This window comes from Equus caballus, chromosome 14 (genome assembly GCF_041296265.1).
Source record: "Equus caballus isolate H_3958 breed thoroughbred chromosome 14, TB-T2T, whole genome shotgun sequence".
Lineage (NCBI taxonomy): Eukaryota > Metazoa > Chordata > Mammalia > Perissodactyla > Equidae > Equus > Equus caballus.
The window spans coordinates 53,950,892-53,977,033 of NC_091697.1; the positions used below are offsets into that span (position 1 = coordinate 53,950,892).

The following is a 26,142-nucleotide window of genomic DNA, read 5'->3' on the forward strand; positions in this document are numbered from 1 at the left end:
TGTCCCTTGAATTCATTTCTTATCAAGTTTTCTTAGGTTAGCTGTATAGTAGTTACCCGTCTCCACTTGCCATTCCTGTGCAAGGTTCCCGTGAACCTGAATGATGCTTGATTTTCAGCTTTTCTGCTCCTTTTATAATTTCTGTTTTAATGGTTTTGCTAAATTTGGAATTCAAATAAGAAATGTGAATAATATCTTTATTTAATATAACTTGTGCATAGAAACCATATAAGAAAAAAAGCATGAGGTTACATAGGTGATTATATTACAAAAGGGAGAAAAATAACTAGTGTCTGAATATTGCATATGAGATAGAGTTCCAGGTATATGGTAAGGCTTAAAAGAGACATATTTCTTAAGCTGAGCAGCTGACCCACTTCAGGGCAATGACTGCTCTCTCCTTCCCCACAGCCTTAGTATTTTTTGCCAAAGGGCCCAGATTTGAGTAAAGGGGAGCGCCGTGAGCGCAGGATACGGGCATAAGGGCTGCAGTCTGTTGAGTTTTGGCAGGTGGGTGTTCGGGGAAGTAAGTTTCGAAGAAATGGTTTCTTCCCTGGGGGTTGTTGGTTTGGTTGCTGGTTTTCCTGGTTGGCACCAAGGCGCTTTTTGGTAGAAGAAGCCTGGCCTTGGAGTTTTAGCACCGTATGATACTGCTCTGCGATGCATGCTGCCTTCTTCCGAAGGTCCAGTTTTACTAGCATCATGTTATTCTGCAGCTCAGCCAGGGTCTGATCCTAAGGAAGATCAATAAAGTTATAAAAAACATTTTTGGCATATTAGAGAAACAAGAGGGCAAGGTAATACATACCATCTACTCCCAGTTACTAATGACTGTTTTTACAAAAAGATTCTTTGAAGTCAGAGCTTATAGTTGAACAGGGAGTATTTTCTTTTAAGACCCAAACCAACAGCACTGAATAGAACATTTTCTAACACATAAGGTGGTATGAGCTTAAAGAAGTTTACTTAACCTCCAAGAGCCCCAGTTCTTAGGTATCAAATTAAGTGCTGTGTTTACGATGTATTTTTTTTTACATTTTAATATCTCTGGAATCAGGATGCATTAACTGATGATCAATTTCATGGTTCAATTGTTAGTATTTTGTTTTGGTGGTACATAAAATAATGGTATCTTATAATCTAAGCATCTTGGATTTAATACAGTATCTACCTCTGTAGGGTTGTTATTACGAGTAAATATCTATAAATTACTTAGCACAGTGCCTTCTACTTAGTGAATGGTTGTTTTTATTTTGCAAGGAAGAAAAACTCCCCTCACTGTAAGATTAGCCTAAAAATCTTCATTTTTTTCTCTTCTGCTCTTTATTCTCCTTCTCACATAGACTCTGAAGTGGGCTGGTGGGAGAGAAGGGGACATAATAGGCTGCCCTAACCTGTTTGATTAAGATGTCATCACAAGAGGTCAGGGCTTGGCGGAGTTTTCCTGCCCCAGTGCTGTGGCAACAGGCTCTTTCTGCTGACTGGAGAGACTCACCAAGTTTCTGAAGCTCTGTCCGTAGCAGCCTTATATTCTGAAAAAGCAGAAGTAGGAACCAAATTGTGGCCAAGATCCTCCAGGATAATGATCTGGAGGAGTTGGATAGCCATTTGAAGAGAAGTAAAATTAGAAAGGCTAGTCAGCTGAGTGAAGTAGCCACTCCCCAGGACTGTGCACAAAAAACATCATTTTGCCCTCACATGAACCAAGGATATAGTGTTGGAAATTGCTTTAGGTAAGAGCTTTGGTAACAGAGAAAGGTAATTACCTTCTGGCCCTCTTCTAACTTCTTGTCCACATCAGTGGTGAAGGGCTTGGCTGAGGGTGGCGGTTCTAACATCTTCTGATACTTCCTCAGCTCTGAGGGAAGGAAACAAGAATCTTCAATATGTATGCTTTGTAGCCTTGGGCTTACCTCTTTAACTGAGTTAATAGTAGCTTGCAACAAATATAAAAAGTGAGGCCGCATGCATCCTAGAGAGAAAAATCAGGGGAAGTAGCTTGGAGTTGAGGAAATTATGTTGGAGTTGGTGTCAGAAGGCCCAAGTTTGAAGAACAGTTCTTCCCTGAGCCACTGTTAGGCTTGCTGCCCTCTCTCCTCCCTCACCTTCATTCGTGGAGTTTAGCTCTGCTCTGCACTGTTCCAGTTTAGCTTTAACCTCCTGGACCTGCTGGGTGGAGGTAGAAGCCGCCAACCTTTGCGATCGCCGTAGGGACAGTTCAGACCCTGATTGTTGATGGGCCATTGACTGCTGTTTGGCTTCCTGCAAGAGAGCTTCTAGCTCTTCAATCTTCTCATCCCGCTCCTAAGAGAGAAGCAGCACAATTCTGTCCAGAGTCAGACAAATCCTACAGGAACAGATGACTGAACAGTGAACAAAACCTTCCCTGATACTTATGCCTCAAAAGCTTGTTTGTTAGCACTTATACCATTTCCTGGCCGACCAAACCCTTAATCAATTTGCCAAACATAGATTGACACATACGAAGCACTAAGGAGACTAGAGAAAAGTGAGTTACATATTCCTGCTCCTACCAGAGTTTATAAAATCTGTTTACCTCAGGCAACCTAGTTATGGGTATCTGAGTAGCTAGTTGGGACTGGTTCAGGGTAACTCACCTGAAGCTCTTCTTGATAAAAACTTGTAAGTGACTCCTTGAGGATCTTTAGTTTCTCTTCATACATTTCTTCTAATAGTTCCTTTTGGGTGTCCAAATGTTCACTGTCAGGAGCAAAGAGAAGTGAGTAAAGATCCTGAGAAGTGAGTTTGGAGGACAGATCTTGAGGAACAACTCCATCCTAGTTCCTACTTCCCACTCGTGTTCCAAGCAATGGACCAAGAGGGGTCATTCAGTTGGTACCTGCACCACTGTTCCCGTTGTTGCATCTGCTCCACCATCTCATTGCAAATTTCATCACGGAGCTGCATTTCCAGCTGCAACTTTTCCTGCCGTTCTTTCAAAAGTAGTGCTTTCATGGCTTCCACTACCTGTAGGAGCTCCTAGGAAGGACACATGGGTCAGACGTAACAGATACCCATGCCCCCAAAAAGCCACAGGCCCACCTGGAAGGCAGCATGGAAAATGTATAGCCATCAAGCTGCTGCACCAAAGCTTTCTTGTATTCTCACCTCCTTGCCATACATAGAGATGTCAATTTCATTTTCAATGTCATCATCAAGGCCTGGGTCTGTCTTAGCTCCTGTCTGCAAGCTGGGAGAGGCCTGCAGACTGTGTTCCTTGATGAACGAATGTAGCAATGGGAATCCCAGTTGCACAGGTGGAGCATGCACAAGCTAGTGAATGGGGAGAAATTTTAATTGAATCCATAACTAGTCCCTAGTAGCTTCCATAAATAAAGGTAGCAGCCCAAAGTGAGCAAAACCATCAAACCCACAGCTTCTCACCTGGCTGGCAATGGCTGAGAACTTGGCCACATGAAGAGTCTCATCGTAGGTAGATGCGCAGGGATTCACATTGACAATCATGCAGGAGCGGCCTCGGCCTGTGAAGAAACCTTGGAACACTCGAGTCAACTTGCTGTCGCGGAAGGGAACCAGGTTTTGCTTTGACCTGGCAGAGAATCAGAAAGAATAGAGCTGTGAGCAGTACTCCAGCCCTTGGGGTATCCTAACACTATCCTCAGTGGTGACCAGGAAGTCTCTTAGCAAACTGCAGAGCTCCAGGCCATCCAGGCCCATGGCTTGCAGTCAAAAGCTCACCGGTTCTGCTGGTTTTGGCGCAGGGCAGCAATACAGCGGCCCAGGGTATGTAGAGAAGTGTTAATGTTTCCTGCTTCCTTCAGCCGCTCACCACTCTTCTGATCTTTGCAGCGCTCTGAGCCAGCCAGATCACAGAGTGATAACCTTGAATAATGGACAGGATCTGACATAAGGACCCACATGTTACAAGCTTTCAAGCTCTTCATGTAGTTCTGGGGAGGGGAGGACCCATCAAAAAATCTCTGTATCCAAGGAAGGGCAGCAAGAATCTAACAGAAGTAATTCTTCTGAGGACCTCCCTTGCCCCCTCCCCCCACTACCATTTATGGCCAAGAAGCCCAAATTTCTAAATGGAGACACTTACTCGCTGATCTTGGGGACCATATCCCCTTCCCCCTGAAGGTGCAGGATCCTGATTGAGAAGATGCTATGACTGGAAGTTAAGAAAAAGAAAAGTCACTGCACACCTTCCATGACCAGGTGGAGAACTAATGTTTCCCAGAATACTGACAGGTTGGCTCTCACAACTCACTCACCTCCGGCTGGAGTTCTGGTTCAGGTGGGTGCTGGCAAAGCTCTGGTTTTTACGACCCACTTTCAGGAGTTTCCAGGCCTCCTCAGCATCCTGAACATGAATCCAGTTGAGATCTGAGGCCAAGGAAAGAAAGGTATATATGAGACGGGAGCACCTAACTCTTTTCCTAGTCTCTCCCCAAGTCCCCTTCAGGGTTCATACCAACCTCCCTGCTTTCCCATACCTTTCACATAGGGATTGCCATTCTGATCCTCACACAGCCGCAGAGTCTGCCTCTTTCGCTGCTGGCTAGGTGGTTCTAACAGGTCATAAAGCAGTTCATTGTAGATCTCAAAGAAGGAGATCCAGATGGAGAAGCGAATGTCTGCAGGGACACTTACAGGGGCAGTGTCTGGCTGTGCCCATCGGTGATTTGTTTCTAGGGAAGAAGCCAATGTACAGGGCATCAACCATAGGGTAGTCCATCTCCCCTTTGGCCTGCAGGGGCTTCAGAAGGTGGAAATGAGTTTGCAACCTTTGGTCTGTACCCCTGGCAGCAGTTGGGAGCAGGAAGTGTGTTCCTAGTGTTACCTGGAATAGAGCACAGTTACGGTACATACCATCTAGCTGGCTACTGCTGGTAAACTGACTGGTGGAGGAGAGCCCAGCAATGCCACTGTCAAAGCTGGTGCTGGTACCCATCCGACTTTCAATGTAGACACTCTTCTTCAAGGAGGTGGACAGCTCCTCCTGGGGGCACCCAGGGAGAAGATAAGTACAAAACTTTCCAGAGATTTGTCCCTCTACCCCCACCTCTGTGAACACCAACACTTCACCTCTTGGAGGCCTCCATTTAGCAGGGCCAGTTTCTTCGTTTCTTCCTGCCGGATCTGTTTGCTGTCTAGCCAGATTACCTCGTTGGAGAGCAAGGGCTTCAGATCAGGTGTTGGATGAAGTTGGCCTTGGAGGCTATTGAAGATCAGAGCCAGGGACCGTGGCAGAATCCCTCCATCCTTGATGGTACCTGCAGGCATGTGAATGGCAGACAGCTGAGGCAAGTGCTGTTCCCCAACTCAGAGCATCAAAAGGACGCCAGTCAGCAATTCTAGGAGGCCTACTACTCACCTTGAATTGTGTGGGTTTTCCCTGAGTTGGTGACTCCATATGCATAGATGAGCCAGTTCTGCCCTTTGAGTACGTCCTTTACCATCTCCTTCACAGTCAGGTTGAAGAAGGATGCCTGTCCCACTTCTGGTCCAAAGATCTAAAGACAGACCCAGTTTCTCAGGGGCCATTCTTCACCTCCCATTTGCCTCCTGTGCAGAGTCAGCAGATGCATCCCTTTCTGGGTGGCTGGCTTTGGAGACTACTCAAGCATCTTCTTTCTGCAGTGCTGCAACACTGCAGACCCAACCACTCTGCCAGTCCATCTTGCATTCAAATCAATAAATACTTAAGGAATGCTATCCACTAAGTCCGATGCTGCACACACAATGGGGCAACATAATGGGCACAAGAGTGGACTTTGGAGACGGATGGATCTAGATTCAAGTCCTAACTCTACCAATGACTAGCTACATAGCTTCAGCAACATTACCTTCACTGAGCCACAGTATCCTTGTCAGGAAAATAGGGACAATAATGATAATAGAGCTGTTGGGAATTAATGCATATAAAGTACTTGACATATTGACTAGCACACAACAAGGGTCCCCAAAATTGTAGACATGCATATATAAGGTACTCACAGTGAAATAAAAAGATTTCCCTCTAAAGAGAATAAAGCTCCCCCTACATGTTGGTCCCTTGTTTGCAGACCGGTACCTCCATACCTGGGAAAAGGTGAATCTGTGTGTTGCTTGTCCAATTCCCCGCTCATTGCTCTTCTGGGCAAAGGAGTCCTTGGGTGCCTGTAGAACAAGTGTCTCCACATTCTCAATATGGACACAACCCTGAGAAGGGGGAAAACATAGTTGTCACAGAAGGAAATATTCCTGGGTATTGCATCATTGTACCTCAGATCCTCTCTTCTCAGAAACTCACCTGATCTTCCTGTCGTTCCAACTCTGAAGGTAACAAGGGCCTGACCCTCAGGTATACTTTCACCTTCTCCGTACTATCCTCAGATGGAGCCTGTGGCAGAATTTCAGGCCAGAACCACAGATTAATCTCAGCAGTTACTTAAGATGGGCAAACATAACATAGTTCCTGGGAATCACACTAACACTACCCCCATTCTACCTCAAATGTTTGTGTGCAGCTACTCTTTGGTTCCATAATCATTCCAATCCACATGGACTTTTCACTACTTTATCACCCTTCCCTGTCTCTTCAGTATCCTGAATATGTGGCGCCACGCTGATTATCTGAGTTAGAAGTGGTTGACCAGTAGGAAAATCAGCCTGTGATATTAAGGCACAGCACAGTAGTTAAGCACCTTGGAGGCAGACACACCTGAATTTGAATCTCAATTCCATCATTTAATAATTTTGAGACCTTGAACAAGTTCTTTAAATTTCTTTGCCTCAGTTTCCTCATCTATAGAATGGGGTTAATAGTAGCACCCACCTCATCCATTCAACAGATATTTAGAGATCTGTCTACTATGGTCCAGGAACTCTGGTAGTCCACAGTGAGGGACACTATCAAGGCTCCTGCTTTCATGAATTTTCTCTATAAGTCGAGACTTCTGAGTGGAGTTGTTCTCAACCAGGAGCATTTGCCTCCCAAGGGACATTTAGCAATGTCAGGTGAGGTTTCTTGGTTGTCACAAGTGAGAAAGAGCTACTGACATCTAGTGAGTAGAGGCCAGGATGCTGCTAAACATCTTACAATGCATAGGACAGCCCCCTATAACAAAGAATTATGTGGCCCCAAATGTCAATAATGGTGCAGCTGAGAAACCTAGCTTAGCAGAAAGGCTCCATAAATGGAATCTGTGGCTGACATTAAAACCTGAATGTTGGGGCTGGCCCCATGGCGTAGTGGTTAAGTTCAGCACACTCCACTTGGGCAGCCTGGGTTCAGTTCCTTGGTGCAGACCTACACCACTCATTGGTGGCCATGCTGTGGTGGTGACACATAAAAAACCCCCAAAACCTGAATGTACATTCCACCTACTTGATGGCAGTATGACCCTGTGCAAATTATTAACACATCTGGGCCTCACGGTGAAGGAGAGATAACTGTTAGCCTTTCCTCATAGGATTACCTGAGAGTATGCACTTGAGGGTGTTTCATCAATGCAATGCAAATAATAGTTCTTATGGATACACAACTCTACATTTTTTATTCGTCCTGCTCTTAATTTTGAATTGATCATTCAGACCCTCAAGATTGCTGGGTTTTGACCTCATACTACTCTGTATGGACAACTAGTAGGCTGAGGATATCACTCTCTGCCCCCAAGCCACTGAAGGGGAGCAGAATACGCCACCCCAAAATGTGTCACTTTGGCATGTGGATTATTTTGAGCTGAAGGCAATCGTGATCCAGCAGACTTGAGAAAAACTTTTACCTCTCCCTTAACTGCCTAAAAGATTTTAGGTAGGGAGCCTGGCCCAGAAAGAGAGCTATTACCAGAGATAACTTTTTATCTGAAAGACTTACCTACATGGCAGGGCAAACATCTGATTACCAAACATCTGCTCTTATCTTCCTGTGAATTGCCCTGCTCCCCTTTGAAGCCCCAGGCCCTTATACCATTCCTTAGCTCAGGATGGCACATAAGCTCAATTGCCTGACTGCCTTGGGTCTCATATTTGTCTGGGGTTCTTGTAGTACAAAATTAAGTTTGTTTTTCTCCTATTAACCTGTAAATTTAGTTATTAGAACAGCTGAAGAACCTAGAAGTAAAATTTTTTCTGCCACTCTCCAACTCCTTTACCTGCTGCTTGTCCTCTAGGGAGGCGGAGATGACAGAGCAGTCTGACAGCAGGTCCTTGCGTACCACAGACCCCAAATCTGCAGCTGTGGACTCAAACATGGGGGAGACTACGACCTCCTCATCTGACAGCAAGCCGGCTGGCGGAGAAAGGATCCCTTGCGACATGACAGCAGGGGCAGCTTAGGTCTAAAAATAGACAAGGGTGGGTAGGGAGGAGAACCTTAAGGGACAGAGGGGCTGCAAATTCTAGGTTAAGAAACAATTCCTTTGCCCCAGGACATCTTGGTCTCGCTGCCTGAATTCCTGGTCCCTGTTCCCTTCAACTACCAGCAGAGGGAAAAGGGATGAGAGGAGTTAATCATTTAATCCAATCTGAGGCGGCAGGTCCGACCGCGAACAGGAATGAACAGATATCTGACTCCAAAAGCAAAAGGCCACGATCTAAGTAGGGGGTGCCTCACCCACCGGTGTTGTTGAGGTGGTCTCGGTAAGCTAGGCTCCTTCTCCAACCTCGGCCAGAGGCCCACAGTGAGCAGAGAGGGATTAAAAAAAGGGATGGCGGCAGCTCCGCTTTCTGAAAGCCTATTCCGCGAGGGCAAGAGCTGGCATCCCAGCTGGGCTCCAGCACAGTTCCACACTCACCTGAAGACGCGACACTTGTTCCTCCTCTGGTACCGACTCACTCACACTCCGCCACCGAACCTTGACTTTCGCCGCCGAACCTGGACTTTCGCTGCCAGAGAGCACAACTCCGCCCACGAGGCACACCTTTTGTTACTGATACAATGTTTTAAATTACGCGCTGCGTTCGCTCGGCCAATCAGATAGCGAAGCTTGCAGCTACCAATCAGAGCAAGGAAAGGGGGCGGGCCGGGCCGCACGAGACCGTTTGCTTGGGGGCTTGACCTCTCCGCTCTAATATGGGTCCGGGTTACCAACTGTCGGAGTTTGGAGTTGGGTCGCCTGGAATTCTTCCCTCTTAACACTTTTTCTTGAACCCTAGGTATTTCTTTTCTAAGAAGCCTAAAGGAAATCCTGAGGCTTCGGCCGTCATCCTTTGTTCTTTAGCACATTCCTTCCCAAGAGCGCACAAGAGACCTGGTTAGGGTGCTTGTTCTTCGCAGGTCGGGGCGGGAAGACTCCATTTCCCAGGAGGCACCGCAAACAAACGCCCAGACTCTGCTTCCCAGAGTTCCCCGGGTTTCGGCCCCGCTAGACGGTCTCCCTTCCGGGGTTGGAGACTTCGGGGCCAAGATGGCGGCAGGAACGGGTAGTAAGTATCTGCGGTGCTTTTGCGCGGAAGGCCTTTGTAGAGGCGAGGCCAGGCAGCAGATTTCTGTCACATGCTTAGAGAGTAGGAGCAGTGATTTGCCTGAGAGCCCAGGGTCTTCAGAGACCTTCGCTCGACGGTGTCGTGAAGGCCAACCGTTAGGGGCCCAGCGGTGTTGTCTTGTGTCTCAGGGAGGCCGCTGAGATTTGAGAGAAGCAGCTCAGCGAATCCTTATGTGTTGGGGAGCTCTGCGGGGTGAGAGAGAAGTGTGCTCTAGAGACTCGGGCGCGCAGGTGAAGAAATGTGAGCCACACGGAGTGGCCAGCATTCATTTTTTGACCCACGTTTGTGAGGCCCATACTCCATCTGCTAGAGAAATGGGGGTATTTTAACCGTGAGCTTTTTGTGCCACTGGGAAAATTGCATTTCTTGCGTCTCAGCCATTTTTGTCTGTTTCATGGATGAAAAAGGTCCTTTAGGCCCAACAGCTACAGGGAGGAATTAGTGAAGGAAGTAAACAAGTTTATGCTAAGAAGGAGGCGGGACAGTAGGGGAGGTGGCGTTGCGAATCGCGGGAAATAAGCCTTTGCGTTCAAACTGGAATAAAGTATTCTTAAAACTGGGCCTTTCGGGAGAACTGCCTTATCTTAATCTGACACTCCTTATTTATTATTATGATTATTATTTTTTATAAAGAAAAGGAGCCATGGCACTTGAAGAAATAAAATCTTCCGCCAGATATTCAGAGTGCAATTCAAATACAATGAATAGATACCGCCCCCGTGGTTATGTTTTACTATGAAACATGAAAATCAAGATTTGGTGATAGTAGCTTGTTTTGTCCTTACAAATTGGGATGTTTTGTATTAGGCTTCTAGGCCTCCCTTTGGGGCTTAGAACTACTCTACTGTTTCACTGGTTGTCTCTAAGCCTTCTGTCCTTTCAGAACACAAGCTGCTGAGTACTGGCCCCACAGAGCCATGGTCTATCCGAGAGAAGCTGTGTTTAGCATCTTCTGTCATGAGGAGTGGAGATCAAAATTGGTAAGATATCTAGGATGTCTGCTTTCTTGGGTCTTAGAAACTGTTGGGTATTTTTTTACATTGGTGGATTCCTATAGTTAATTATACTAACCTTTAAGTGTTTATTTTTTAACAGCTTTAATTCACATACCGTAAAATTAACCCAGTATATTCACAGAATTTAGTGTATTCACAGAGTTGTGCAACCATCACCACAGTCTAATTTTAGAACATTTTCTTTACCCCTGAAAGAAACCTCTTACCCCTTAAGAGTCACTCTGCCATCTCCTCACCATCTCCCTAACATCCCTCCCCCCATCCCTAGGCACCCACTCATCTACTTTCTGTCTCTATAAATTGCTAGTTTTGGACATTTCATGTAAATGGAATCATATAATTTGTGGCCTTCTGTAACTGGCTTCTTTCACTTAGTGTAATGTTTTTCGAGGTTCATCCAAGTTGTAGCATGTATCAGTACTTTATTCCTTTTTTTATGACTAAAATAATCCATTGTATGGGTATGCCACATTTTATTTATTTACTCATGGGTTAATGAACATTTGGGTTGTTTCCACTGTTTTGATGGTTATAATTAATGCTGCTATAAACATTCATGTATGAGGTTTTCAGTTCTTTTGAATTGAGAATGGAATTGCTGGGACATATGGTAACTCTATGTTTAACTTTTTGGGGGACTGCTAAACTATTTTTAAAGGGGCCCCACTGGTTTACATTCCCACCAGCAATAAATGAGGGCCCCAATGTCTCCTTGTGCTTGACAACACTTACTGTCTTTTCGGTTATGTCCATACTAGTGGGTATGAAATGGTATCTCATTGTGGTTTTGATTTGCATGTCCCTGATGACTAATGCTGAGCGTCTTTTCGCATGCTTATTGACCGTTTGTATATCTTCTTTGGAGAAATGTCTGCTCAGATCTTTTGATTTTTTTTTATTGAGTTTTAAGAATTCTTTGTATATTTTGGACACAAATCCCTTGTCAGATAGATGATTTGCAAATATTTCTCTTATTTTGTGTGTTGACTTTTCACTTTCTTGATTGGTATTGTTTACAGCAAAAAAGTTTTTAGTTTTGATATGTCCAGTTTGTCTATTTTTTCTTTGTTGCTTGTGCTTTTGGTGTCATAGTTAAGAAACCATTTATTTCTATGTTTTCTTCTAAAAGTATAGTTTTATCTCTACACATTTTAGGTCTTTGATTCATTTTTGAGTTAGTTTTTGTGTATGTTGTAAGGCAGAGGTCTCTCTTGCATTTAGGTACCTAGCTGTCTCAGTACCCAGTTTTTGTTGAAAAGACTATTCTTTTCCTATTGAATTGTCTAGGCACTCAGTATTTCTTTTTAAGTATCAGAAAGTAAGACTGTGGTTTCCAATCTTTTTTGCTACCAGGACATACCCCTTTTCATTTTATTTTATTTTATTTTATTTTATTTTATTTTATTTTTTGAGGAAGATTAGCCCTGAGCTAACTACTGCCAGTCCCCCTCTTTTTGCTGAGGAAGGCTTGCCCTGAGCTAACATCCGTGCCCATCTTCCCCACTTTATATGTGGGACGCCTACCACAGCATGGCGTGCCAAGCGGTGCCATGTCTGCACCCGGGATCCAAACCAGCGAACTCCAGGCCGCTAAGAAGTAGAGCGTGTGAACTTAACCGCTGTGCCACGGGGCTGGCCCCCCCAACCCCCCCCCCCGCCCCCGTTTTCATTTTTTTTTTTTTTAAAGATTTTATCTTTTTCCTTTTTCTCCCCAAAGCCCCCCAGTACATAGTTGTATATTCTTTGTTGTGGGTCCTTCTAGTTGTGGCATGTGGGACACTGCCTCAGCATGGCTTGATGAGCAGTGCCATGTCTGCAATCAGGCTCTAAGGACAACTTTAATTGTCTTAAACCTTGTAATTAGTTAATATACAAATTCGTGTTTATATATATATCTTTACTACTTTAACCATTCAAATGAATTTACAAAAGCACTATTACTGTTCACACTTAGCATTTCTGCAACTTTATATATTTTTCAAATAACTTTTCTAAGGTGAAACCAGTATATTCTGGTAGCAGCTATTCTTTTTTTTGCAGAGGGGGAGATTCGCCCTAAGCTAACATCTGTTGCCAATTTTCCTCCTTTTTCTTTGTCTTTCCCCCCAAAAGCCCCAATACATAGGTGTGTATAGTTGTAAATTCTTCTGGTTCTTCTCTGTGAGCCACTGCCATGACATGGCTACTGACAGATGAGTGGTGTGGTTCTGTGAATGGGAACTGAACCCAGGCCGCTGAAGCGAAGTGCACCAAACTTTAACTGCTAGGCCGTCAGGGATGGCTCTAGGTAGCAGCTATTCTTGGGCCAAATTAAATGGTAAACCTCAAGACAAAATGAATCATACTAATTTGATAAATGACAGCCTGAACTTAAATATAACTCAACTCAGAGGCTGGCCCCATGGCCAAGTGGTTAAGTTTGCCAGGGTTTCACTGGTTTGGATCCTGGGTGCAGACCTAGCACTGTTCATTAGGCCACGCTGAGGCAGCGTCCCACATAGCTCAACCAGAAGGACCTACAACTAGAGTAGACAACTATGTACTGGGGGTGCTCTGGAGAGAAGAGAAAAAAAGGTAAGAAGATTGGCAACAGATGTTAGCTCAGGTGCCAATCTTTAAAGAAAAAAAAAGATATGTATATAGCTCAACTCAAATATAAACTGAACTCATTTTTCTTTTTTTTTGGTGAGGAAGTTTGGGCCTGAGCTAACATCTGTTGCCAATCTTCCTCTTTTCCCTTGAGGATGATTGTCCCTGAGGTAACACCTGTGCCAGTCTTCCACTGTTTTGTATTTGGGATGCCACCATAGCATGGCTTGATGAGTGGTGCTGGTTCCGCACCCTGGATCCAAACCTACAAACACTCGGCCGCCGAAGCAGAGTGTACAAACTCAAACAGTATGCCACTGGTCCAGCCCCTGAACTCATTTTTAGAGAAAACACCAAGTAAATAGAATCCAATCTGCATATTTCTTCACATTTTTATTAGAAAAACAGTATATGAACATTTAAGTAAAACTTTGAAATTTTAAGTTGTATTTATTTTTTGAGGAAGTACTAAGTCATAGGTTCAAAATGATACACAATGTCTTCCTCCCATCACTGTACCTTATCTCCCTAGTGTTAGCAATTTCTTGTGTGTTTCTTGCATTAATTTTGTATACATGAGCAAATATGTATTTTCTTTTTCCCTCTCCCTTCTTGAACACAAATGATTATAGACTATACGTACTGTTCTTTACCTTGCTGCTGCTGCTTCTCTGTTTTTAACTTAGTACTGTATCTTAGAGATCATTGCATATCTGTATATGAAGTTTTATCTCATTCCCTTTTTTTCTTTTTTTTTGGCAGCTGCATGTTTTAGGGATATACCATAATTTGTTTAAATGGTCTCTGTTGATGGACATTTGTTAATAGAAATAATAACCTTGCATAATTGTGTATAAATTATATCTAAAACTGAAATTAGAGTTATTGGATCAAAGAATATATAAGTTTATAAAGTTTGATAGATATTTTCAATTGCCTCACTCAGAAATTGTTTCAATTTATACTCCCATTGGTAATATATCAGAGCACATGTTTTTCTATGCCTTGGCTCATAGAATGTGTTGTTAGATGGTTTTGATCTTTGACAGTGTTATAAAAGATGAGAAATAGTTCTCATATTTTTCATTTGCGTTTATCCTATGATGAGTGAGGTTGAATATCTTCATGTGTTAAAGAGCCACTTGTATTTCCTTTTCTGTAACTGCTTTTTCCCTTTTTTTTATTTGATTATTAGTCTTTCTCTTTAATTTCTGGGGACTTCTTATATATTACAGAGATTAGCCATTTGTCTGAGCTATGAGACGCATTTGTTTTACTAATGTGCCATTTGCCTTTGCTTTTGGTGATATTTTTACATTAAGACTTACAAAATATAGCTTACTTATTAATAATTTTCTTTTACAACTCCTGGATTTTGGGACATAATTAGAAAGTTCTTCCCTAGTCTGAGATTATAAAATAATTCTATGATTTCTTCTAGTACTTCCATGGTTAAATTTTTTTAAACATTTAAATCATTGATCCATTTGGGGGTTTTCTTGGTATACGGCGTAAATTATGGGTCGCACTTTATTTTTTGCTGATAGCCATCCATTTAACAATGTTAAATTACTTCTTATAAAGGAAAAGAGCTCTGATACCATTATCCAACACAAAATTTAAAAACTTTTTTCTTTTTTAAAATTATGAAATATTTCAACCACCTAGAGAAATGTGGAGAATAATAGAGTGCACATGTACCTGTTACTTGGACTTAACAAATCTTGATATTTTGTCATATTTCCCTCAGATCTTTTTAAAGAAAAACAGACACAGTTGAAGCCCCTTTACAGTCTTCTTTCATCCCATTCCAGTCCAACTCTCTTCAATTTTGCCTATTTCTTTCTTTGTCTTTATACCGACAACTTTTCTAAAGGTTGTGTGATTGCATCATAGCAAAAAATCGTCATCTTTTTTCAGTTAATATTATGTTATAAATATATTCCATATCACCACATGTATTTCATAACTATTTTTATGAACTGTTTAATTTCATAGAGTTGAAGTGCCATAAGTTAAGCATCGTCTTGCAGGTGTTTAGGAAAAACCTAATGTTCATAGTCTAATCAAATCTACATGATGCTGTCTTCTTGGTGCTTCCTTCTTTTGTTAAATTATTTCCTTATATTGCATTCCTAGGAGCTCTCTTAGTGGATCAAAAGATAACTTTTTTGGGTCTGGACTGTATTACAAATTGCTTTTCAAAAGGCAAATCTTTTCTAAAAGAACTAAAATCAACATAAAAATATTTTCCAAAATGAACAAAAATGGTACCTTACTGGGTTCTAATACCTTCACTTCACCCAGGAGATATATCACCTAGGAAAACTATTTAGCAATGACTCTTTCCTTCTAAACAACTTTTAAGCAGTTGTGTCGTTTTCCATAGTCACATATTCCAGAATACTTTACAGTGGCAGTTTTTTATTCCAAAGTTTGGTCTTCAAACCTTGAACTCTCAGCATACGTTCCCTCCTTTTTTTTCTATTTGATGGGTAATAAGGCTTTTCTCCTTTTGCAGGGTATCAGTTAGCAGAGCAATCAAGCCCTTTGCAGAACCTGGCCGCCCTCCAGATTGGTTCTCTCAAAAAGTAAGTTCCCTATACCTCTGAGATGGCCATGGATTGTGTATTCTTATAACATTTCCAAGGTAGGTCAGATGTGTAATCAGGGTTAGGATTGTATAGTCAGTTTCTTAGATGTATTGATGTTTATTTTGGCTTTGTAATTTAATGAGAATTAAAGCCCATCTGTTAATTTACAGAAATCTAAAAAAATTGTGGAGGCAGATAATATAATCATCTTTGTCAGGAAAGAAAAATAAGTTCCCAAGCAAGTGTTCTTTTAGAGCAGTCTTTGAAATGTGAAGTGGGTTCCCTTCCAGGCCCTGCCCTTTAGTCACAAGGCTTTTATACCATGAAAAGGGAGAATAGTTGAGAATACTTTTTCGTTTTTCCCACTATTTGTCAATCCATCCATGTATGCTCGTATTACAAACTGTTCTTGTCAGTGTAGCGTAACAGTTAAGAGCTCAAGCTTAGGAGTTAGATAGATTCAGTTTCAATATGACTCCACTTAAAAACTTTGGACCATGATCCTCACTTTTCTCAGTTTATCCCTATTTCACAATAGAGATAAACTTTGCTTCAGGATTGTTGTAAAGATTAATTGAGGTAATACCTGTAAAGCATTTAGCACAGTGCCTTGCTTAAAGTGACTACTCAGTAGATAGGAGCTATAAATATATTGGCTGTTAGGTTGTCTTTCCTCAAATACACAAATTCCAGGCCAGGAGACTCCCTTTTCTGTGTCCTGGTATTGATTATTTTGAACTGATTTGATTGCAAAGTAATTTCCCTCTTAGAAACCACTTACATCTTACATATAGCCCCCTTTTCTAAACCTTAGTCTAATATGTTGAAATTTTGAAAGGTCATTCCTTTCCAGGCTTGCTGATCATATTCACTTTTTTTCTTCATAGCATTGTGCTTCTCAGTACTCGGAGCTTCTAGAGACCACTGAGACCCCAAAGTGAGTACAAAGCCAGGCACTTAAGCCAAATCTTTTTTTTTTTTCTGAGGAAGATTAGCCCTGTTCTAACTACTGCCAATCCTCTTTTTGCTGAGGAAGACTGGCCCTAAGCTAATGTCCATGCCCATCTTCCTCTACTTTATGTTTGGGATGCCTACCATAGCATGGCTTTTGCCAAGTGGTGCCATGTCTGCACCCGGGATCGGAACCAGTGAACCCTGGGCCGCCGAGAAGCAGAACTTGCGAACTTAGCCACTGCGCTACCGGGCTGGCCCCAAGCCAAATCTTTTTAGTGGAGAGTGTTTACTGAGGAAATCTGATTTATATCTATTTATATTACTGGGTGATAAAAGTATAGCAGAAGTTGTCTATGGTTAGGTCACGGAGGAGGCTCAAAGAAAGCAAGTGGGAGTGAGAACAAATGTTCTCTTGTTCAAATGTATGTGTCTTGTTTTTTGTTTTTTAATTTTCCACAGACGGAAAAGAGGTGAAAAGGGAGAAGTGGTAGAAACTGTTGAAGATGTCATTGTTCGGAAACTGACTGCTGAACGAGTTGAGGAACTAAAGAAAGTGATAAAGGAAACCCAGGAAAAATATAGGTACTTATTAGAGAGAATGCCAAATGGGTTGGGAGAGGCAAAAGAGGCTGACTTCTGATACTCATCAGAATTTTTTAAATAGCGGATTAAAAAACCCATTCTACTTACCTCTCTTTCTTCCTTACAGACGGCTGAAAAGAGATGCAGAACTAATTCAAGCTGGGCACATGGACAGCAGACTGGATGAGCTTTGCAATGACATTGCGATGTGTGTTATATTACATTGTTCTTCTATCTACTTCCTTTCTTTTTACTCCCTTTCTTCCTCAAGTAATCTGGCTTATTTCCTTCATCTTCCATCCCTTTAGACTTGAGAGATTCTAGAAAGGGAAAGCTGCAGAGTGGCCTGGTAGCTGGGAGGGGGATGTGAGTCCTGGAAAGTAATGTGATGGAACATTTCAATGTGAGAACATAACTTAGTCCTAACTTAAAAGTGGCTCTAGTTTGCCTGGGTAAAGAACTGGTAGTTAGGGGCCAGCCCTGTTTAAGTTCATTGCTCTGTTTTGGTGGCCCAGGGTTTCACTGGTTCAGATCCTGGGTGCAGACCTAGCACCGCTCATCAAGCCATTCTGAGGTAGCGTCCTGCATAGCAGAACTAGAAAAACTACAGCTAGAATATACAACTATGTTCTGGGGGGCTTTCGGGAAAAGAGGAAGAAAATAAAAGAACTGTTAGTTAGGCAGTGTACTCAAAATTCCCTGTTTTGCTGATAAAGATTCCTTTTTAGGCCTTTCCTTCAGAAAGTGCTAGCCTGGCAAAAAATTTCCTTGTGAGAGCACTGTGAGGAGGAGCTAGAGCTGGTTAGGATCTAACCCTTAATTCCTTCTTCAGGAAAAAAAAATTGGAGGAAGAGGAGGCTGAAGTAAAGAGGAAGGCTACAGATGCTGCATATCAGGGTAAGCTGAACCTAGTGACTGTTGAGCAATTGACTCTGCAGTACTGCACACTAATGAAAATTGAAGACTCTTTTGTAACAGAATCTACTAATTCCAATTTACTTGCATACTTTTCTCTGTCATCTTCTCTTTTACCAGAATAAAAATATCCCCTTTTGTCCAGGAGGAAGCTCTTAGAAAATTAGCTCTGCTCAGATCTCACTAGACTTTGTGTCCTTTTAGGACAAAAGGCTTGGTAATAAGACACTGAACATAATTAAGATTTTAGAAGTCAAAGGCCTGTAAAAAGATTGAGAATAGCTCAGTCGTTGGATAAAGGGAGGAAGTTAAGCATTTGTAACTCTAGGAATACATGCTTTGAGCTAATGAGGTCGTTTTCTCTTGTTAAAACAAAGCAGAATCCTAATAAGTTGTTGAAGAGGATATTGAGAGGTATTTAAATCACTTTCCTACTCCAAGGACCTTTGGGATAGCTAGTTAAGTGAATTTGCTTAGTGTAAAAATTACTCTTGGGAAAAGTCAGGCTAAAAAGTTACCTACCTCTCAGAAGCGTTAAAGACAGCTTTCTAATCCAAACTCATAATGCTACTTTAGTAATGCAGCATCCTTATTTGTCCTTTATTATGTAATAGCAGAGTAATGTTTAGTGTCATTTATTTAATCTTGAAGACTTAGAAATTGTTCTCTTATATGTTCTAGCTCGTCAAGCAGTAAAAACACCCCCTCGGAGGTTACCCACTGTGATGGTCCGCTCTCCTATAGATTCTGCCTCCCCAGGAGGTGATTATCCACTTGGGGACTTGACTGCAACCACTATGGAAGAGACGACCTCTGGGGTGAGTATATTTCCATCTGCAGGAATTAATCAGCAAAGGGACAATAAGCCAGCAGAGAGCTGAGTAATGAGGAAACCACTTTTGGCCTAGAGGCAACTTCCTCTCTTGGTGTGAATGTTATAGACTTAATTTACCATGTTCTATGCTCTAAGATAAGGATGGACCTAAAAACATTGAGGTTTTTGACCTTTTGAGAGATAGGTAAAAGACTATGTAAAAGAATTGTTTGTAAGTGTACTAGTCTTATGAAATTCCTGATGAAATAAGGGGCAATTTTCTTGTAAATATAATAATTGCTGGTGGGAAAGGAGTTTGTAAAAGGCAGGTTGGTGGAATGGTTGGCTCATTGTGGGTTTGAATGGGTGGAAGAGAAAAAATTGTGGGCAAGAAAGGTGTGGCTGAGAGTAGGAGGGGTAGAGGGTTTTTGGGCATTTCCATTCAGCACTAATAAAGTAATAGTTAGACACACTAACCCATCCAGATTAGTAGGGAACCTTCCAGAGTTTGAGAAGTCAGATAAAGGTTCTCTGTTGTCTCTTAGGTAACCCCTGGGACTTTGCCGAGTACCCCAGTCACCTCGTTTCCTGGGATTCCTGACACCCTTCCTCCAGGCTCTGCACCCTTAGAAGCCCCCATGACCCCAGTAACAGATGATTCACCCCAGAAAAAGATGCTTGGACAGAAAGCAACTCCACCCCCCTCCCCTCTGCTGTCAGAGCTCTTGAAGAAGGGCAGCCTCCTGCCTACTAGCCCCAGACTGGTATGGAGACTTCTGTGGGTGTTTGAGAGCTGTGGTGATTTAGTACTTTGGAAGGGAGTGCCTGGGACCTAAAATATGACATGGAAAAAAAAAAAGTTCAAAAGAGGACGAGATCTCCTAGTTAAATATTAATTAAAACGAAATTAAAAAACCTAAAAATTAAAAACCAAAAACAAAAAACAGTAAGTTGATAGTATCCTTGGGTCCTGAGGTATCTGAAACCCGAATTATCTTGGTTCTCTTCTCCAGAGAACTCTTGTCAAATAAGTTTTGAAAATTAGAGTTTCCCGTGGGTCTGAAATTATTCTCTTTGGATATTAACTTTTAGTTTCATGAAGTTTGGTCAACTGCTGGAGCGTTTTTGGGAAGTGGTAGTAAAGGAAATCTTGAGTGTAGCCTTCACCTCTATTCTTCCTTGGTAGGTCAATGAGAATGAAATGGCTGTGGCTTCTGGCCACCTGAACAATACAGGTGTCCTCCTGGAGGTAGGCGGGGTCCTTCCCATGATACATGGTGGGGAGATGCAGCAAACAGCCAACACTGTTGCAGCCTCCCCTGCTGCCTCAGGTAAGTCGCCACTTTTCTGTTATCTGCTTTACTTTAAAGATATTGAACTTGACATTGACTGCCCTTGGTTTCTAGCCTTTGTGACTAAGCAACTGTCAATCTTAAATATAAAGCCCAACCCGGTGCTATTTTACCTGTTAAACCATATAGCGCTCCACATTGTAAATCCATTCCATCTTCAAAATAATGATAGCCCTGGATGACCACAGCATAGATATTGATGAGAGCAATAGTGAAGTTAATAGTGAAGCTGCTTCTCTGGGGCTTATAAAATCATGGAAGAGTGCTAGAGAGATCTGAGATTATAGAATAGGGGGATGAGATTTGGAACCAGAGAACTGGACTTGAGTCTTAGGCCTGCCACACACTGGCTTCGTGACCTTGGATTGGGTGAATGAACTCTCTAGTCTCAGTTTCCTCTTTTATTAATTGCAATGAATGTACTTCACAGGGATGTAGTGAGAATTAAATAAGGTAGAAAATGCAAAGTGAAAAAAAAAAGCTTTGCAATGTACCAAACAAACATTAGATACTGGTATTTGAATGGTGTTGAATTTGGGTGGTTTACAGCATGCTTACCTTCAGCAGAAGTGACAGATTTATTCATACCAGTTTTTTGTGTGTGGGTGGGGTGTTTTTTGGGGTTTTTTTTGGTTATTGTTTAATTTTCTTCTGAGAAAAAAATCACCACCCATTTTTCGTATACATTGTGTGGTCTAGTGCTTTGGGTCATTCCTAACTGGGCAGGTTTTAAGTAAGTTTGGAGAAAGTAAGGATATAGATAATAAGCTTATTCAACAGAGGAATTGCTTTCATCCTTTGAGACTAAAAGTTTTCTTGGTTGAATCTTAAAATGGCTATTGCTGCTTGTTCATGTGCTTTCTTTTTACCTCATTTTGTCTACCTCTTTGTCTGTTAGGTGCTCCCACTCTTTCCCGGCTTTTAGAAGCTGGTCCTACACAGTTCACCACACCTCTTGCTTCCTTCACTACTGTTGCCAGTGAACCTCCAGTTAAACTTGTGCCACCTCCTGTAGAGTCTGTGTCCCAGGCTACCATTGTCATGATGCCTGCGCTGCCAGCACCATCCTCTACTCCGGCTGTCTCCACTCCTGAGAGTATAGCTCCAGGTGCGTCCCTGACCCACGCCCTGAGCAGCCACTAGGTCCAAAATTTCATCTTGAGCTTTAGTTAAAGAAAAGTGACCAAGTGCATCAGCTCCAATTCAGATACTTCTGTTCTCTTCTCCATGGATATATGCCATCTTTATCCTTAGGAAAACAAGCATGTGAGAAGAGGTGGGTGGGCATTTATGTGTTGGGGGAAGAACACTAAGTATACATATAAGTGGGCTTGAGAATGGGTTCTCACCTTAACTTTCTAGAGAAAGCTATAGAGAAGAAAACATAGGCAGATGTAAGATAACTTTTTGAGCTTTAGTGTATGAGTACTTGACATTTGTCTGCAGCCTTGGCCTGATCTCCAGGTGGTCACTTAGTACCAAATAAGCTTCTGAGATGCTTTTCTCTTCCTGTTACTCAGTGAGTCAGCCTGACACCTGTGTTCCCATGGAGGCTGTGGGGGATCCACATACTGTGACTGTTTCCATGGATAGCAATGAAATCTCCATGATCATCAATTCTATCAAAGAAGAATGTTTCCGATCAGGGGTAGCAGAGGACCCTGGAGGATCAAAGGCTCCCAGCATAGATGGGAAGGAAGATTTAGATCTGGCTGAGAAGATGGATATTGCTGTGTCTTATACAGGTGAAGAGCTGGACTTTGAAACTGTTGGAGACATCATTGCCATCATTGAAGACAAGGTAACTATTCAGCAAAGCCTAAAAGAATCTCTCATGGGTCCTACATAGGCTTCTCTCCTCAGCCTCTCCTTGCTTCTCGTAGTAAGAATTATGTAAGCAAACAAGTCTTCTGCTTCTTCCCATCACCATCTCTGTAGTTTCAAAGCCCTTTGGTACTGACATAGTAGTTGTCTCCCCAGCCATCCTTATGTTACTAGTTTATACAGGACAGGTACCTGTCCATTGGTTGCTTCTACTACTTGGAGAAGATGGAGAGAGAAGCTGCAGATTCAGGCCATCTCATTTGGTGCTAACAGAATTGAGGGACTTGGGCTTCTTTCTGTGACTTCAACAGTGTATGTATTATGGGACAGGTAGATGATCATCCTGAAGTGCTGGATGTGGCAGCAGTGGAAGCAGCACTTTCATTCTGTGAAGAGAATGATGATCCCCAGTCCCTGCCTGGACCCTGGGAGCACCCTATCCAGCAGGAGCGGGACAAGCCAATGCCTCTCCCTGCACCAGAGATGACGGTCAAGCAAGAGAGGCTGGACTTTGAGGACACAGAAAACAAAGGAATTCATGAACTGGTGGACATCAGGGAGCCCAGTGTTGAGATCAAAATGGAACCTGCAGAACCAGAGCAAGGGATTTCAGGGGCTGAAATAGTAGCAGGAGTTGTTCCAGCCACAAGTATGGAGCCACCGGAACTCAGGAGTCAGGACTTAGACGAGGAACCCAGAAGTACTGCAACTGGAGAGATTGCTGAAGCAGATGTTTCCAGTGGGAAAGGCGATGAGACTCCACTTACAGCTGTAAAGACAGAGGTATTTAAGATCAGGGGCTGGAAGGATGGAGGGTTATACCTTAGGTAAGAAGTGACAGTTTAGGCCTTTGGTTTTCCTGTTTCATTCCTGAATTCTGACATGTTTGATGTGTCCAAGGCACATAGATGTGATCAGTACTATATATACTTATCCTATTCCTGTTAAGGTGACCATTAGAATCATGTTATGTGGGTAGAACTTAGAATTTCTTCTATGGTCTCATCATTGAAGAATAAAATTGTATAAGCTGTAGTGATTTACCAGTACTTAGTGTATTTGTTCTTTTTGGTCTTCAGGCATCCCCTGAAAGCATGTTGTCTCCATCACATGGCTCAAATCCCATTGAGGATCCTTTAGAGGCAGAGACTCAGCACAAGTTTGAAATGTCAGGTAAATAATGCCAGGAAATCTATATTCTGTAACTAACTTGAAATCGTTTGCTTTGGCTTTTGAGGGATTTTGTGGGTTGTGGGCAAGTAGAGGAGGCAGAATAGGTCAGCATGGAAAGGAGAGCTGCAGGGGATTATTGTCCATAGGAAGGGGAAGGCTAAGGTGGAAAAATCTTCAGGTAGTCTTTCTCTCCTCTGCAGACTCATTGAAAGAAGAATCAGGGACTATTTTTGGAAGCCAGATAAAGGTATTTCAGACTTTTCTTTATCCCTCTTGCTATGTGACTAGATTTCCCTATAGCACTACCTTTTTCATGAATTTCAGTAAACTCCCATCCAGTTAAGGAGTTGCATGGCGAAAAGCTGCAGTGGACAGTCAGGCATAGGGGGAGTTCTATGGCAACATGTGCTTCCCATCTGAAAGAGTTTGTGAATGTCACACAGACCTTTCTTTGCATATAATGCACAAAGAAGCTTTGATACATCCAAAGTGATTTGGAGTGAATAGGGATACCAGAGCCAGCGAGAACATATAAGAAATCAGATTATTAATTACACTATCCAGAGAAAAATCATTCAGCGTTTTCCTTTTAGAATTACTAAGCGGTAGTAATAAACAGACTTAAAGTAATGTGATGTGAGCTTGCTCCATCAGATGAGACACAAAATAAAACTATTTTTGATAACTTTGTACCCAGGGTCAGAGTTCCTCTCAAGAGCAAGGGGAAAGAAGGAACGCCTCTTAGCTTAGTCTTAAGTAAGTAGCTTTTTTTTTCTTCCTTTTAAAAAGATCCTGGGTCTTATTCTTTGTCCAGGTTCTGAATTACTTGATCAGTCAGTGTCTGTAAGTAGATGGTAGTATAAGTGATAGAGGTCTCAGTCAGGAAACAGTGTGAGGCCATTTTACAGAAGTGAGCTAACCCAAAGACAGATCATTTTTAATGACGCTTTGCTGGATAGCTTTGCTTGCATTTGTTGACTGGAGCACACTGTGTCTAAGGATGCCCCAGGTGAGGATGAGGAGGAAGATGGAGTCAGTGAAGTGGCCAGCCTAGAGGAGCCTAAGGAAGAAGATCAAGGAGAAGGCTATTTGTCAGAAATGGATAATGAACCCCCTGTGAGCGAGAGTGATGATGGCTTTAGCATACACAATGCTACGCTGCAATCCCACACACTGGCAGACTCCATCCCCAGCAGCCCTGCTTCTTCGCAGTTGTGAGTATCTGAGATTCTTTCTTTGAGGTCAAGGCAGTGAAGGTGAGAAGGAGGAGAGGATCTTTTCTTTAATCTTACTTTTTCTTCTTCCCTTTCTTGGCCTGGAACAAACAGTTGACAAGAAATAATTAGGACTTTTTTTTTTGACTTATGCCTAGTGGGGCTCATATATTTCTTTTATTTCAGTTCTGTCTGTAGTGAGGATCAAGAAGCTATTCAGGCACAGAAAATCTGGAAGAAAGCCATCATGCTTGTATGGAGAGCTGCAGCTAATCATAGGTGAGTGGGCTTTACCAATCAGTGGGAACATTTTCTTCTGCTGCTCCTCATTGTTGGTGACTAGAAAAAAGTCTGAGTTGGCTTATATGGGCCTGGGGGCATTGGCTCTTACAACTTTCAGCTGCTTAGATCAAGTTCCCTCACCTGTGCTTCTGGAGGATCGCTAAGTCAGTAATTGTACCTTATTCTTTTTGGACAGGTATGCCAATGTCTTCCTGCAGCCTGTTACAGATGATATAGCACCTGGCTACCACAGCATTGTACAGAGGTAAGCCATGATCTGTTCAGCATGCTGTCTTGCCTGAATTATAAGTTGTCTAGGCTTGGTGGATTTTTGCTTTAGACTGTTAAGTTTAAAGCAGATGTTTTTTGCTGTGAGTAAGGGTGACCAATCATTTGGTCTGATCATTTCAGTGGCTGGATCACCAATGATAGTCTAAAAGAATTAACCCCCTTTATTACCTTTCTCAATACTTAATTTATAGACTGACTTTGGTTTTTGGGTTAAGTGCATGTTTTGGGGTGAGGGGTTAGCATTTGAGTCCTGCCAGCTAAGACTGCCAGGTTGATATGGTAATAATACATTCAGGGATCTAGTTGAGTCCTCTTCCCTTCTCTGTGCCATTTACCCCTGTTCTTTTTTTAGGCCTATGGATTTGTCAACTATTAAGAAAAACATTGAAAATGGACTGATCCGTAGCACAGCTGAATTTCAGCGTGACATTATGCTGATGTTCCAGAATGCTGTAATGTATAATAGCTCAGACCATGATGTCTATCACATGGCAGTAGAAATGCAGCGAGACGTCTTAGAGCAGATCCAGGTACTTTGAGGATCTTTAGTGTTTTAGCAAGGTTGAAATGCAAATACTCAAGGGAAGGATTCATATTGATGTTAGAAAGGGGTGCAGTGGCTTTTACTTGAAATAGCATCAGGAACACAGGAACATAAAATTTTGTTCTTGCTGGATTCATGTTGGTTTTCTCATGTTGGTTTGGTGAAAGTTGTGGGAGAATATGGCCATGCCCATGGCCTGCAGTCATGCATTCCTTAATGACGAGGATCCATTCTGAGAAACGCCTCATTAGGTGATATTTTTGTTGTGCGAACATCATAGTATATACTTACACAAATCTAGACGGTATAGCCTACTACACATTTAGGCTATATGTTACTAATCTTATGGGACCACTGTCGTATATGGAGTCCGTCACTGACCGAAATGTGCAGTGCATGACTATATTCAACCCTTCTTGGGTAATAGCTTTAGTTTCATGGAGTTTTTAAATAAAATTTTTATAAAATGCTGAATGTATATTTTTAAATTACATTAAGTATGTACCTAGCAGACAATCATCAGATAGAGTTTCTTTTCCCTTTTC

The 26,142-nt window shown here is 42.3% G+C and overlaps 2 protein-coding genes across 16 annotated transcripts in view; one reads left to right on the forward strand and one right to left on the reverse strand.

Moving 5' to 3' along the window:
• Nucleotides 1–183: 183 nt before the first annotated feature.
• Nucleotides 184–9,290, reverse strand: KIF20A (kinesin family member 20A). Its single transcript, XM_001504290.6, has 19 exons — nt 8,763–9,290; nt 8,121–8,306; nt 6,278–6,367; nt 6,067–6,186; nt 5,360–5,498; nt 5,071–5,258; nt 4,855–4,984; nt 4,479–4,673; nt 4,257–4,368; nt 4,085–4,153; nt 3,721–3,864; nt 3,406–3,571; nt 3,130–3,294; nt 2,861–3,000; nt 2,619–2,721; nt 2,106–2,304; nt 1,767–1,858; nt 1,395–1,532; nt 184–734 (listed from the first exon to the last, which is right to left on the reverse strand). The coding sequence occupies exons 2-19, from the start codon at nt 8,283–8,285 to the stop codon at nt 414–416; spliced, it is 2,676 nt and encodes an 891-aa protein (XP_001504340.2). The 5' UTR covers nt 8,286–8,306; nt 8,763–9,290; the 3' UTR covers nt 184–413.
• BRD8 (bromodomain containing 8) overlaps nt 9,260–26,142 on the forward strand; it is a 30,306-nt gene continuing 13,423 nt past the window's right edge. For 8 of the 15 annotated variants that reach the window (XR_011425559.1, XR_011425560.1, XM_014730648.3 and 5 more), the window contains exons 1-19: nt 9,260–9,393; nt 10,337–10,433; nt 15,580–15,649; nt 16,540–16,589; nt 17,066–17,188; nt 17,316–17,396; nt 18,021–18,085; nt 18,785–18,921; nt 19,463–19,681; nt 20,104–20,248; nt 21,168–21,377; nt 21,790–22,070; nt 22,424–22,876; nt 23,173–23,266; nt 23,467–23,513; nt 24,266–24,480; nt 24,667–24,759; nt 24,959–25,027; nt 25,406–25,583. Coding sequence is in view for 11 of the 15 variants with exons in the window: in XM_014730648.3 (XP_014586134.1) it covers nt 9,375–9,393; nt 10,337–10,433; nt 15,580–15,649; nt 16,540–16,589; nt 17,066–17,188; nt 17,316–17,396; nt 18,021–18,085; nt 18,785–18,921; nt 19,463–19,681; nt 20,104–20,248; nt 21,168–21,377; nt 21,790–22,070; nt 22,424–22,876; nt 23,173–23,266; nt 23,467–23,513; nt 24,266–24,480; nt 24,667–24,759; nt 24,959–25,027; nt 25,406–25,583 (2,646 nt within the window). In the remaining 4 variants the exon portion in view is untranslated. The remainder of the gene's footprint in view (nt 9,394–10,336; nt 10,434–15,579; nt 15,650–16,539; nt 16,590–17,065; nt 17,189–17,315; nt 17,397–18,020; nt 18,086–18,784; nt 18,922–19,462; nt 19,682–20,103; nt 20,249–21,167; nt 21,378–21,789; nt 22,071–22,423; nt 22,877–23,172; nt 23,267–23,466; nt 23,514–24,265; nt 24,481–24,666; nt 24,760–24,958; nt 25,028–25,405; nt 25,584–26,142) is intronic. The other 7 variants (XR_011425561.1, XR_011425562.1, XM_014730651.3 and 4 more) reach the window with 1 other exon arrangement.

What these genes read in the sequence shown, in the direction of transcription:
- KIF20A (XM_001504290.6), bottom strand. Translation starts at nt 8,285, where the DNA reads ATGTCGCAAGGGATCCTTTCTCCGCCAGCCGGCTTGCTGTCAGATGAG. An exon ending in ACAGATTCACCTTTTCCCAG is followed by an intron (nt 5,499 to 6,066) that starts GTATGGAGGTAC and finishes GTCTGTCTTTAG; the next exon opens with ATCTTTGGACCAGAAGTGGG. An exon ending in ATGGTCCCCAAGATCAGCGA is followed by an intron (nt 3,865 to 4,084) that starts GTAAGTGTCTCC and finishes CCATTATTCAAG; the next exon opens with GTTATCACTCTGTGATCTGG.